Source organism: Lynx rufus, unplaced genomic scaffold (assembly GCF_022079265.1).
Source record: "Lynx rufus isolate CCGP_SWC_20201006 ecotype Redwood Valley unplaced genomic scaffold, mLynRuf1.p SCAF_16, whole genome shotgun sequence".
NCBI lineage: Eukaryota > Metazoa > Chordata > Mammalia > Carnivora > Felidae > Lynx > Lynx rufus.
In genome coordinates, this window is record NW_025814830.1 from 15,722,116 (window position 1) to 15,736,502 (window position 14,387).

Here is a 14,387-nt window from a genome sequence, read left to right on the forward strand (position 1 = left end):
CCTGGTGGCCTCACCCTGTCCCTCCCTCTGTCTTCAGGGAGGGGCACTGACGGAGGTGCAGGCCTTCCCGAGGAGGCTGAGGGAGCCCCTTTGGCTCTTACCCCAGGCAGTCCGGGGTGGGGGGAGCCTGATCTCAGGCAGCCCGAGGCCTGGCTAAGTGTTTGCCAGAACCCTTGGGCACCTTTCCTGGGGCTCTGGCTCTGCTGATCACGGGCCTCCTTTTGATCACCTCCGGAGCCCTGGCTCCCCCGATGCCCAGCACCGCCTCACGGCTGTGATCCCCAGGATCAGGAACCTGCACTGCTTTGGAGAGACCTGTTCTCTGACGAGCCACTAGAATGTTGCAGTGGTTGCCGACCCACGTTGGGAGCGAGTGCCAGTGCTGTGCTGTGAGCAGGATGAGAGGCAGCAGCGTTGCGTGTAGCTGAAGGCAGACTCTGGCCGCTGAAATTGATGGTGACTGCTGTAATTTGGTCCTGTTATTTATTCATTAACCGCACACAGGTGGGCAGCTAGCTGGCAAGATCTGTGCTTGGAAATTTCATATTCTGAAGGGTTCCATTGTGTCTACACCACAGGCATTCACTTAATGTCTCCTTCCCACAGGAGGCCCTGCACGGGGCGTGGGTACTCACAGTCTCAACCCTGACCTTGAGTTCTGGGAAAGGCCACCTCTAACTCATGCTGGCCCCGGCTGCTGGTGGTGAAGTCACAAACCGCTTTGAGTGGGGCGCTCTCTCTTCTCTCCTGCCAAAGCCGTCCCTTCCCTTTGAAGGGACAGTTTCTAGGGTGAGGTCAGCTTCTCTGCTGACCCACTCTCCCCTGGTCCAGTGGTTTTTTCTGGATCTGCCATGTGATGGGATCTGGCATGAGCTGCCCCGCTGGACCCCGAACCCCAGACAGGGCAGAGTGCAGGCCCTCCGTGTGGCTGCCGCCAGCCTGGCCCCCAGTGGGTCCTGTAGCTGCCCGCTGACCTCTCTTGCCTGTCCAGCGGGGCTCTTGGAGCAGCCGCTCCTTCCCTGGTCGACCCCACCAAGTCATCACGGCTGAGTCTCTGGTGGCTGGCTTGATGCGGTGGCCTGGCACACGTCTCCCTTAGGGTGACATTTAAATTCTTTTTTACTATAATTAGCCTCAAAACATGAAAAACAAGTAGTATTCAAACTTAATTATCTGTGCCCTTTAGGAAAGAATGGCAGGCGAAGTGCCAGAAAAGATGCTTTTCACGTTGTATCTGTGAAGTGATCGTTCCTGTTACGAACCAGGCCTGTGGCTAGTCAGTGGTTTTGACCCTTGAGGCCCAGTGGGTGCTCAGGACTGTGTCATTCGACTTCTTTGAGGAGGGCAAGGGGCACGTGGTGGGACTGACTCCTGCCCTGCCTTCCTCCCGGATAATCAGGGTGGCGGCAGCAGGCTCTCGTGTGGGCTGGCTGGCCCTGGCTGCTCCTCGGCCCCTGTGGCAAGTGGAGCGGCTTATGGCTGGTAGGCGAGGGGTGGACAGGTGAGCGCACAGCCCCGGGGCCACCCACAGGTCACAGCTACCTCGTGTTTGCCTCGCCATTACGCCTCCTCCTCCCATCTCCCCTGGTTCCGTATCGCGAAGACCTTGACCTCAGGCTGAGTGTGTGGAGATGTTCTCAGGTCTCCAATCTAGGTCTGTGCTGAAGCCTGACCACCGAGACTCCCAGGCAGGGCGGGCAGGCAGGCAGGCACACATTCCCTGGGGTAATGGCTGAGATGCCCACCTGTAGGGAGCATCCCCTGAAAGCAGGCCCTTTGCACTTCCCAAATCTGCTGGGAGTTGGCGTTGGGTGCCTGCCACAGCTGCAAGCGATGAAGTGGCTGGGGACCAGAGGTGGACTGGGGACCTGCCGAGGATGCAGGGCATCCGTCCTGGAGCTGAGACCGAAGCTGGTGCGGTCGAGGGTGGACGTGGTGATGACACTGATGGCCCCACCCCTCCCTTCTGGCACGTGCTTTTGCGCACGGCTGAGAGTGTCACCGCTTAGTAGCCGAGGGTCAGTGAGCTGTCCGTAGTAAGCAGAGAACCGGGGCCTCCCGCATCCAGGTACCTGTCATCTGTTCCTGCCCCGTAGCTCCTTCAGGTGGTACTGCTGGTGGTGCCAGACTTTGGCCATTTGACGTTTGAGTCCTGACTCAGGCGTGGAAGCTAATGTGACTGGATTGTGCAAATTTAATTAACAGCAAGAGCTTGACACCCAGTGCCCACTTCAGAGAAGCCAAAAGAGAGATAAAGCAAAGAGCGTTCTGGGGCACCGAGCAGCTCGCTGCAGTGAGACCGTCATCTCTTCAGCCCTGCTCGCCGTGTGTGGCTGTGAGCTCCTTGCTGATCCCTGAGGCCCACCCATCTGCCCCCCAGGTCCATGCTCTCTGCTTCCTGGCCATGATCTGTCTGGTGCATGCTTGAGTGGAGCGGGAAGCCGTGCAGGGCTCAGGGAGGGTAGTGGGCTTCTGTTTCCCGGGCAGTGACCCTGGTCACTGATGTCTTAAAGGCACATGGAGCTTGCTCTTGGAGGTGGCCATCTCCAAGTCTGGAAGTGTGCTCCCTCCCCTGCCCCCTCTGGGCGTCCCCAGGCACACTGCCCTTGGCACCCTCACCCCCCTGTCATCTGCTCACCCTTGCGAGTCCAGGAAGCACAGTCTGAAAACCATCTGCTGTTTTCTCCCGAGGCCGCTTTCGGATCTAACGCTCGATGACTAGAATACCATGTGATCACAGGCAGGCTGGGGGGTATATCCCCTGTGCTGATGTGGTGCCCAGGCGTGGGATGGCGCAGGATGGCGTGTGTGCGTCAATAGACTTGGCTTGTGACATCCTCCCCTCGTGTGGCTAGTGCTCCACTTCATGTGAGTTCTGTCACCAGCAGTGACATCAACTCACCCACCTGCTGGGAGGCAGGGGGATGGGGGGGTGCTGGCTGGACCATTGACCGTGACCATGACCATGACCATGACTGGGAGCCCTCCGGGAGGTGGCCCAACCTCCTCCTTCCTTTGTCTGTCTTCTCATGGCTGGTTTTTCAGAGATGAGTAAGCTTGAATGTTCTCATCACAATGAGTAATACTGATATTGACTTCTTTAAAATGTTAATTTTAAAACTTTCCTTTAAAGAGGCTCCATGGGGGGCAGCTCCTGGGAGGCAGCTTATTTCATGCCCCAAAGGGTATACTGGCTGGCTGCCTGGTGGGCTCTTGCTGGTGGTGGAGAGTGAAGTTTGGTCTGCAGATGCTTGCTGCAGGCGGCCAGGGTCACGGGCTCCAAGGACGAGTGGAGGTCAACTGGGGAGGTCGGGAGAGGCAGACGGTTCAGCATTAAATCTGTGGCCCAGTGCCCCTTGCCATCCGAGTCTGTGCCTGCTCTGTGTCGGGGCGGGAATGGGCCCCAGGGCTTTATGGTCTGGGCTTGAGAGCGGGAAGGCAGCCCGTGCCGAGTGTGGCCAAACCCTGACCCTGGTGTTCTTTGTGCTTCCCTTTGAGGATCCACTCCAAGGAGTACTTCAAGGAGAAGTATGCCGTGGATGACGTCCAGTATGCAGACGAGGTCAGTAGCAGCCGGCTCCTCTCTGTGCAGGTCAGGGCTTCCGTCACCCCTCCGTTCCGGCATCCCCTTCCTCTCGCTGCCATAGCCTGGCTGTGTGTTGTGGGATGCCACCGCCCGGCTGCCAGCCACCTCGGCAGTGCCCACGTTTGCAGAGAGCAGATGGGAAGTGTGTACCTCAGACCTCCCTGAAGGGGAGGTGCCTGGGCGGTGCCCTGACTCGGCAGCTGGAGGCCTCTGTACCTGGGTTGTGGCTGCTGAGCTTCCCAGTGGGAGGACAGCTCTGGGAGGTCCGATCTAAGCGCCCCTCGGGCTCAGCCCGGGCCTTCACGTGTGGGGAGGTGCTCCCCCACAGACCATTGCCGGCTGCAGATGCTGCTGTCAGAAAAACCCCAGACTTTGAGAGACCTGTGGGTGGGGTGCAGTTGGAGGCCCCCGGATTTAATCTACTTCCCAACGTGGGTGCCCAGGGGTGTCATGTGGCCTGGGTAGGTGAATGACTGTCCTTCTGGGACTCTGCATCTGTCCCGAATCCAGACAGTCACAAGGGGCTGCCCCTGACTTTCATTGCTGATGGGGCAGGACTGGGTGCCCCAAGCACGTCAGTGCCTGCTGCTCCAGGCCCACCGCCAGCCTGGCAGGATTGGCGGGATGGGGCCCTCGCATGCCAATTTCCCCAGACCAAGGTGGCACGTGGACATACATTAAGTGCTGGGGGTCATGTGGAAGCAGCAGAGGAGCCAGCCAGCCAGCTTGAGTAAATGTTCCAGGGGTGTGTGGGCATCAGAGCTTGCTGGGACCCAGGGCTGAACTCCGTAGCCAGGACACGGTCTGGTGCAGAGGGTGACTGTGGCCCTCGGTGCCTGGTCGGGGGGGCCTTGGTGAAGGAGTGCGGCTTGCACCCATACGCCCAGGGCCATGGGCACCTGTTTCTGCAGCACCTTCTGCCTGGTTGGGTTGTGGAGAGAGGGTGGCTTTTGATCTTTCTTTTTGTCCTTGGATTTCAATACTGAGTTACTGGGGGGCAACTCATAGCATCTAAAGAGTCGGTTAATACACTTGTGACCTGTTGTATTGATTTCTTTGGGTATAGGATCTCAAATAGCCTGAACATTTACTCACGTGCTCCTAATGAGGTCATTTGCTACTTACCTTGCATCTCTAAGTACCAGTGAGCGAGGGACCCGCTCATCCTTCGTTCTGATTTTGTTCCTGACCCTCTCCTTGGCAAGTGCATCCTTCCTGCCTCTATAAACTGCATTTTAACATTATCGTCCTTGGGGACCTTGACCTTTCCAGAAATTTGGAGGGGGCAGCCTGGGACTCACCAAGTCAGAGCATCTCTTCACTGCAGCCTCCCCAGCTGCATTCTGACATTTTTGCTTTTATGGCTGGGAGAAACTCAACTCCGTTTGTACTGTGATCTGGGGGGAGAAGCGTAGAACTGGCCTCCAAATGCAGTGAAACAGAGTCTGGAGTGGCGGGACAGGAGAGCCGGTAGTGATAGTGTAGAATTACAGCCCCAGAGAGCAGCTCACTCTGAGTCTGTATGTACAAAGCAGAATATTAAATGAGGTCTTCAGAGGAGTTCAGAGGACAGGATGTCAGGTCCAGGAGCTTTTTCTGTGTCCCATCATCGCTGCTGTCATCGTTAATCAGTACTCTCATCACTGTTGCCACTGTGGTTCTTACTGGACACGAGGCTCACTGTTAACAGCTGGTCAAATGCTTCACTCTGGGGTGGCACCTGCTGATTCCAGCAACATCCCTTGTGCCCTATCCCATGCAGGCCACAGCCCCTGCCCCATTGCAGAGGAAGCCAAGGCCAAGGTGAAAGGCCCTAACTGTGGGCCCTTAGCCAGGGAAGCAGCAGAGTTAGGGGGCAACCCCAGGACCTTTGGACCCCAGAGACCCTCCACTTCTGCATTTGCCCTGTCAAAGGGGATGACATAGACTCCCAAGTGACTTCGATTTTCTGTGGCTCGAAATGGAGCCTGACAATATAGACTACTGGATTAAGACGCCTGTGCTGGGGGGCCCTTGAGGTGCTTGGGACCTGCTCCATCATAGACGGTGACAGGAAGCCCCTTGGATCAGGAAAGGACTCCTCAGGCCACTTCTATGGTGCCGAGCCCCAACTGGCTTTGGGCAGTCTTGGTTATTTGTGACAAATCACAGATGGGAAGCAGCTCACTTGTCTTTTCTGAAAGAAGGCAGGAAGGCCCGCACCCCAGGCTGTGGCTGGTCACTTGATGTCATGTATAAAATGCAGGCGTCTGATATAGGAAACATGGCTGCCTGGTTCCTTTCATCCCCATAGACGACCTGATGTGAATTATTGGGAAGGTAGAGCAAATGGTGCCTCCCTGAGAACGGGGTGCTCAGGAGAACCTTGGCAGGTGCTTCAAGACATCTCACTCAAGTGCGGTGCAGAGGCTGGCATTCCTCATGGGAGGGCAGCTGCAGGGTGGAGGGCACGTTTCGTGCGCTTGCTCTCCTTTGTGGTGCCGGGCACATGTTGGGAGGTGCCAGGGTCATTGGCTCAGATGCGGGCAGGAAGGGTGAAAGAGATACCATTGTGGCGGCACAGAGACAGATGCTGCCTGCCTCTCGGCCTCGGTGTGGAGAGACATCAGGGAATGGTGGGGTCTGAGGGCAGGGGTGTGGGGGGCCCTGTGGGGATGGCTGCTACATCTGGACTGCTGGTCCAGAGTTGCTGGAAACTTCATTTTGTCAGGAGGAGTGCCTGCAAATCCATGTAGTATGTGATCTTTCCTGATACTTAAATTTTAGAAACAAGTTCATATTTTTAAATGCATTCCCAGCCACCAAGTTGCACCCCTGTTTTTGACTGCCATGGAAAAGAGTTCATTTTTAAACGTTCAGATGCTTGCAGGGTCCAGCTCCCTAGAGCAGTGCAGGCTTTCTTACCAGCACCATTTAAGGACTGTCCTGCCCCTTTCTCTGGATCATCACCCATGAAGAGTAGCCTTCAGGCCTGGTTGGGGCCCTGGGCATGAAGGCGCATGAGATGTCCTCAGGAAGCCTCTGATTGTCCCCAAGGTGGGGAGGGTCCCTGTGCACAAGGCCCTGCTAAATTCTGTGTGTGCCATCTACCTCGACCTGCCAGAGAGGCCCGGCTGCCCGGGAAATCGATGCTGGCCGTGGTACGAAGCAAGTCAGGGGCATTTGATGGCACTGGTTTGTGAGAGCTGATGGGTCCCCAGTGACCACCGCTCCATGGAAATGAGGCCCTGTGCTGTCAGAGCCGTGCCGTCCCGTGTGCTGGAGCTGCATTTTGAGCTGGCGACACACAGGCGCGTCCCGTCTCCTTCATCGCCAGGCCCGGAATCAGGGTCTGCTGATGAGAATGTACTGCTAATGGGTGTCCGTGGGGAAGGGCGGGTGGAGCTGCCAGGTTGGGGGAGGTTTTGCAACCGCAAAGGTAACCAGGGCCCGCTCAAGCAGCCGTGATCGATGAAAGACGCTGCCCTGACAGAAGTAGCAGACGCCCAGCCTGCTCGGTGTCGGGGCTCGACCCGCCTGCGCATCAGGCGGTGCAGAGAGGACTGCTTTCTGCATTATTCCTAACCGGCACGTCCTGAGCCGTTGCCGAGAGAAAAACCGTCAGACCACACATTTGTTATGTGGCTCCCCTCTCCCAAGGACAGTAGCACATACAATCCCCAAGTGCCTGCTTGCTCTCCAGTGCTGCTGCCGTAATTGACGGAATCATTCTGTGCTGATGAATGTAGACCCTTCACATCGACGTGACAACACACCCAGGGGCCTGACATGCACAGCTCTTGTTCTTTTAATGAGTCCCCCCCCCCCGCCCCCCACTCCTCCAGGAGGGCCTGCGGGAGTGGCGGGGATTCAGCCAAGCCGTTGGTTTGTGCAGCACAGAGGTGGGGGATTCAGTCTTCAGAGCGGTTCCGAGTCAGAGGGGAGGGTCCGGGTGGGGAGGGAGCCTTGTGCACCATGGTGGGAAGACGGTTGGTGCACATGTGGAGAGTAACCTGGCCAGTGGCATCAAAAAGGTCAACGTATATGGCGTTTCACCTAGCAGTCTCACTGGGTCTAATTTTGTTTTTAAGGAAATAAATTTTTGAAGGAATTTATGTTAAGGAAATAAACACGTGTAGAAGAATGTTCCTCAGGCATTACTTATACTGGTTAACCATGAGAAATTACTTAAGTGTCCAGTGGAGGAATGAGTAAGTAAATCGTGTGCCATATCTATTGAGAGAGGGCCATGCAGCCGTATGTTCAGCTCCGAGGCTCGCTCTTTTTGAACTGTGAACCTCAACAAATGAGCGAACCCATAGTCTTTCTCATATGTGAAATCTGGACATTTGTAGCACCAGCTTCACGGGTGGCAAAATGAGATGATGTCTGAAGGACTGGCGCAGGCCGTGATCAGGGGCTCATTGGCTGTTTACCATCCCCGGCCGTAGTGACTGGTGGGAGTCACGTGGCTGAAGAGTACTTAATCTCAGGAAATAAGTGAAGTGTGTAACTCCTTATGATCCAAATGTCATTACAGATCTCTGTTTTTATGTGCAGAGGTAAAAAAAAAAAAAGTCTCTGGGGATGGGATTGTAGGTGTATTTTATCTTCTTATACTTTTCAGTATATTCCAGGTTTTCTCTGGGAGCCTCTCAGTATTAAAAAATCATGTATAGATATACATATGTCAAAACTTATCAAAATGTGCACTTTAAATATGTGCGTTATAGAGTATGTCAGTGGTAGCTCAGTAAGGCTGTTTAAGACACAAACAAATCTTCCTCACTCTCGCCCTGTGTCGGGGTGTGAAGGAGTTTGGGGGGGGGGAGTGGCTCAAATGCAGTAGGAGCTACAGTAGCCAAGATGCAGGGCAGACTGAGGAGTGGGGGCCAGGAGAGGGAGAAAGTGCTCCCACTGGGGTGGTTGGCGTTCTTGGGGTACAGATGTCATGGCTAATGCAGAGTGGTAGGTGCTTTGCTGAAGGAATGGGGCAGAAGAGGAGAGAATGAGCGAGCCTGTTTTGGGGGGCCAGAGGGCCTCGGTTCTCAGTACGCACTGATGAGGTGGGGAGGAGGCGCGCCCGGCAGAGGTGAGAGCCCAGGCAAAGGCGTGGAGAGATGGGGTTGCAGGACACGCTCCTTCATGGCGTCGGGGTGCAAAGCAACCAACATGCAGGGGCAAGAGGCCTGCATGGGTCAAGGGGGAGCAGGGATGGAGAGTAGGGATGTAGGATGGGGGACAGAGGGTAGACAGGGCCTAGGAGATGAATAGGGGACAGGGAGGAAAGTGTCTGCCCTGGGGACAGGAGGCTGTTGGGATCAGTGCCTAAGAGCTCTTACGAACAGGTCTTTTGGGCGGGACTGGCAGATGGACAGAGGTGCTGGCCTCGCAGGGTGGGCAGGTCTGGCGGTTTGGAGCCTGGGATGTGTGTGGGGCCTGGAGGCAGGGCAGCATGTGGGAATGTGTGCCATGTTTGGGTTTGAATCCCTGCCAGTTGATAGCCGCGTGGCTTTCAGAAGTCCCTTGGCCTCTGTGAGCTTCGGCGTCCTCAGCGGCAGGATGGGGACAGCAACGTCACTGCCCGTTTTAACACTGTGCTCCGTAAATGTGAGCCGCCATGATTAAGTAATGGTGGTGTATCATCTCCATCGAACGTCTTCACGGTTGCTCAAAAGTGGATTTTTCTTTCTGACCTTTCAGATTGCCAGTGTCCTAACATCACAAGGCCCCTCTGTGCTCCTCACTTTGGTAAGTGGCTGGTATCCAGGGACCGGACACCATGGGGAAGGGTTTCGGGGAGCTGCCTGTCCCAGCAGAGGCATAGGGGAGGATTGAGAACCTAGAGGAATGGTCATCGGTGACACAGAGCGACACCTTCTCATCCGGGGTGGCTGAACGTGTCCAGGGTCACGACCTCGATTCTCCCGTGTCCCTGGGATGTGCTGTGTTCTGGCAGAAGGCCGCTGTGACAAGATACCTACTCTAAGGGTTAAAATAAAACCCAGCCAGAGAATGTATTTGTGTCAGGCTGAGCTCCTGGAGTCCGTGGATGTAGAATATCAATGTGCTTCCACCCTGTGTCTCCTCCATTGTTAATAGGATTTTAAAGATGCACCTGTGGCATCTGCCCACGAGGGTGCTGGGCTTGTGGCATCAGATTTAGAATCGGGTACACTGAATGGCCGAGGGCCTGCCACAGCCTGGGGGTGGGGTGGGGTGCACGGCTGGCCCCTGGTACCACATGGGGTGGGGTGGGGTGGGGAGCATGGTGGGTCCTTAGTACCACGTGGGGCAGGGTGTGTGGTGGGTCCCTGGTGCCACCTGGGGCTGGGTGGGGTGCGCAATGGGCCTGTGGTGCCTTAAATAGGGCTGTGGGGGCACTGGGGCTGCGGAGTGGCTCAGAGAAGAAGACTGCTGCTGTCTTACGCTTTTTTGACCTTGGGGAGTTTCAGATATGGAGAGTGTGCAACCCTTCTTCCCTCCCAAAGTGACCTTTCTCTCCCTTGTTAATCATTCTTCAGAAATGGTTCTTCTTGCTTATTTATTTATTTACTTGAGCCCCTCACATGTTCTCTTTGTTCTGCTCTGCTCTTTTGATGGCCAAGAAGGAAGATTCCGTGAGATGGTTGTGGTCAGAGACGGTCCGGTGTGTTTTCTCTGGGGGCCATTATTAAACATCGGCCTGCAGTTCCTGAGGGCAGAGGGTGGGTCAGAAGGCCTTGTCTCTGTGGGGATGGCACACTCTTCTCTGAGTCCCTTGGTCTGTCTCCCGTCCTTTCCACCTGGAGTCTCCTTACAGCTAGAGAAAGAAGAGGGATGTAGTGCAGCTTCCTCGTGTCACCTGGGAGGGCCCGTCATGCCTGAGTTGGGTCCTACCTGCATCTCGGGAGGGCTGGATTTGACAGTGCTGTTTGGACCCTGTCAGTGGGGAGCGTGTGTACACGTATGTGTGTGAGGGAGATGAGGCCGGCCCGGGAGAGCAGATCGGTGGTGGAGCCTGGTCCTGTCGCCCCCATCTGTGCCTGCACAGCCTGAGCTGGTTTTGGCAAAGTGATCTGATAGAGGAGGCTCCTGTGCCCCGGGGACACTGTTTGTGTGGCCCCTTCCTCCTTTTTTAAGCTGCGGCAGAGAAAGGAACTGCCTGCCTTTGTGGGGAGGGGGAGGTTGGCTGGGAGCTACCTGACAGGCAGGAAGGGATGGATATGTTTGCCGGGCAGGGGTGGGGGCTCTAGGTTCTTCCCCAGTCCTAAGGCTGGATGGAGGAGGCAGGCACTCCCACGCAGGCTGTGAGGACCTGCGCCGTGGCCCCGTGTGACGAGTCTACCCTTAACACTCCCTCTGTCTCTGCAGCGTGGTGTCAACACCGACAGTGGCAGTGTCTGCAGGGAGGCCTCCTTCGAGGGCATCAGCAGGTGAGTCCTGGGGCCCCCGGAATGGTCTCCGTCCTGCCCCCCTCACATCTCACCAGCAGGCCTTGCCCTGTCTACAAACTAGACGTAAAGTACGTGAACAGGAAGAGGCTAAGGAGTTAGTTGGGCATTTTGAGGAAATGTTTAGAAAATAATCTGCCGAAAATCACTTCAACTTCTTCTCTGTTGAGCTCCATAATGCAAGTGCAGACCTGCCTAGGCTTGGGGAGCACACACAGGCGGGGGCCTGCTCTCCCTCTGGACACCTGCTCTGAGCTCTGTGGTCTTTGCTCTTCTCAGCCCCTTCTTATTCTTGGCTGCTAACCTCTCCCAGACTGAGTCCCCTGCTGCCCCAGTCTCAGGGACCCCCTTACCTGCCCTTACTCCCCCATTTAGCTCCAGGAAGAGTCTTCAATCCCTGCTTCCCCTCCTGGACCTCTCCGGGCAGGAAGGCAGATGTGGGGCCCAGAGAGAGCACTTTGCCCTCCTTGTCCCCTTCACGCCAAGGCCCCTGGAGAGTGCCGCCTGCTAGCTGTGCTGTGTCCCTGGGCCGGCTCGTGCCTGGCCCTGGGGCGTCTGTGGGGCCCCAGGCTGCAGCAGAGGAGCCCTTGAATGGAGGCACCTGTTCCTACAGGCTGCTGAGTGTGGACAGCTCCCAGCCTTGCTCCTGGGCCTCTATTCCTAGCTCCTCCCCCACTGGAGCCTAACTCTGCACCACTGCCACTGCGTCCTGTCATCCTTTGGTGGACTGAGGCGGTGACAGAGGAAGTGCCTTATAATTATGTATGAGCCTGAGCCACAGGGAGTTTGTGCGGCTGTGTGATATAGGGGTGATTAGGAAGGATTATGAGCTCATAAATATGTATCACTCCCCCAATGATCAGAGCAATGGGACGGGGGCGGGTATCAGGTTTGCTTCTCATTGCTCAAATCCCTGCGTCCTCCTGGGAATTTCCTCAGAACGGCCACGCCACGCGCTCGCTCTCTGAAATGCTGGCTGTGGAGCTGCCATTTCTCCCCAGGCCCCGGAGGGGGAGGTGTGGGGCCCAGCCTCCCCTGGTCCCCCAGCACCGTGGACGTACCGCTGCCCTGCTCACGCATCTTGACCAACACCAACGTCTTTGTTCCCGTGGGCTGGCCCCTCCAGCTTCTCATCGGTCTCTGCCTGGTGGGGAAGGCCCTGAGTGGGAGCAGGGAGCCCTGGTGATCACCTCATTGACTGGTGCTATGACCTAAACAGAGCTTGCCCTCTGAGCCTCAGCTCCCCCACGTGTAGCGTGGTGTTGCCTGGGCTTGCCCTGGGGGTGAAACGGGATCCTGCTGCCCCAGAGCCTGGCACGGAGCTGGCGCTCAGTAAACAGTTGTTCACAAGCACACCCCCATCAAGCCCCCCCAACCCCATTGCCTCCTGAGCCTTGGTCTCCCCATCTATGTAGTGAGCCAGGTGGACTTCAGGATCACTGATTATAAGGTTCCCAGTACCAGTGAGCTGTGGGTTCTTTGCCGCCTCCAGAGTTTCTGATGCCGAGAACCTCCTTAGCACCCCAGGAACAGGTCTGGCAGGTGCTGTGGCAGGTGTGGTTCCTGGGAGGCAGCTCACGATGTGGCCCCTGAGAGCAGAGCTCTGCTGGCCGTTCCCCAAGTTTTCCCAGAGAAGAGGCATGGGGAGATTCCAGGGACATCACAGTCAGGGGGCAGTGGAAGCCGAGACCTTTTCCCCTCCCCTGCTAGGAGGAGTCCTGCTGTGAACATGACCTCCCTTCAGGAGGCAGACCTCAGCCTCTGTCCCCTTTTGCTCCCTGGGACTCCTTAGCCCCTGCCAAGAGCCCAGAGGAGCCTCTGCTCTGCCAAACCCCCACCCCACCCGGTCAGCATCTGGAAGCACCTGGAAGAGAACCAGGACTGCCTTAATGTTGCATGTTCTCCCCAGGCCCTCTCTAATCTGTAGTCCAGTCCAGGCAGGGCTGACTCTGGGGTACTGCCAGGCCCCTCACTACCGGGCTGAGAGCCTGCTCCTGCATGCCGGTGCTGAGGGATTGACTTCTGTACCCGTGTGCCTTGGCTGACGCACTGCTGGTGAGAGGCCTCCCCTGGGCTTCTCTGCCTTGGAGTCCCCTGGCCTGCCCGTGGTACTCCCTCCCTTCCCTCTGGGCCTCTCATCCCACTGGGGCACCCTTTGAGCAGCTCCACCCTCAGGGGTTCTGTTGGGGAGGAACCTCTGGTAGGTGCCCCCACCCCACAGGCCACGGGTATGACCTTGGGCCCCAGTCTCTGCCTCCAGCTGCCCGCCAGTGGCTTCCGTACAGAAAGTCATGTCTATATTCCTGGGCTCTGGGTGCAGCTCAGACCCCTGCCTCCCACCATCCTGGCTGCCAGCGCCTTGACTCTACCTCCTCCTGACTTCTGCCATTGTCCTTGAGGGCTGCTGCGGCTCAGCCACCACGTTCACCTGCCTGCCTTGTCTCCAGCTGTTTGCTGGGGCTAATAATAGCCTGTTTCCTAAGCAAGGTGAATCTTGCTATTGTCCTACTTTCCATCAGCTTCTATCATCGGTTATAATAAAGCACCTTATTCCCGGAGGTTTTGGTTTTGACCCTTTTGAACTTCTCTGAAACACCTTGCATCTTGGATTTTTGATTGACCTGCTGTGGCAGAAGTTCCGGTTTCGCTTCTTGGTTTATGCTGATGGGCCATCCCAGGCCATCTTTATCCCTTGGCCTGAGGGGAGGAAGGAGCTTGTAGTAGAATAGTGGCCTCAACATGTCCACCCAGTCCAGACCCCCTGGGCACTGGTCCAGGTGGACAGTTGGCCTGCGACCTTCTATCCAAGTCTGGCTCCTCGGGGCTGGCTGCCTCTGGGTCTGTGACCTTGGTGGGGCTGTGGGTTTGGTTCTGGGAGACCTCAGACCGGTCTCAGCCTTCTCAGATCAGGGTCAGGCTGCTTGCTACCCACGTCGGGGAATGTGTCTGGTCTCACAGTGGTGGTGATGGTAGAGAACAGGAGCAGAGGGAACAGGAAGACAAGGGTGAGGTGGGAAGGGTAGACATGCACTGGGGCCTCCTGATGGCCTGGAGCCCCTGGGGTCACCGAGAAGTGTGTCTATTCTCTCTGGGATGACAGGAACAGGTGGGGAGAGTCTGCTGGGCTTTGTGCTGAGTTTGGGCTCTGGCACAGGCCACGGCTCCACGTGTGGCCACACTGGTGCAGGGATAAGTCCCACAGAAGATGTGGAAGGATCAGACACCCCATGGGCTCTGGCTGGAGAGTGGGGTCGGGTACTTCTTGCCAGGTCCTGGGGAGGGCATGGCCAGGACTGTTCTGTGGCTGGGGTGAGCCAGAGCTGAGGTGAAGACGTTGGTTGTGCAGGAGTGGGGGGCTGTGAGGTCTCCCCGTGGGCTCCCTCCCACAG

At 56.7% G+C, this 14,387-nt stretch overlaps 1 protein-coding gene across 4 annotated transcripts in view; it reads left to right on the plus strand.

The window, feature by feature from the left end:
* The window catches only part of PEPD (peptidase D), a 111,995-nt gene that overhangs the window by 15,336 nt on the left and 82,272 nt on the right, over positions 1–14,387 (plus strand). For all 4 annotated transcript variants that reach the window (XM_047078298.1, XM_047078299.1, XM_047078301.1 and 1 more), the window contains exons 4-6: positions 3,499–3,562; positions 9,269–9,316; positions 10,919–10,980. In XM_047078298.1, coding sequence (XP_046934254.1) covers positions 3,499–3,562; positions 9,269–9,316; positions 10,919–10,980 — 174 coding nt within the window. The remainder of the gene's footprint in view (positions 1–3,498; positions 3,563–9,268; positions 9,317–10,918; positions 10,981–14,387) is intronic.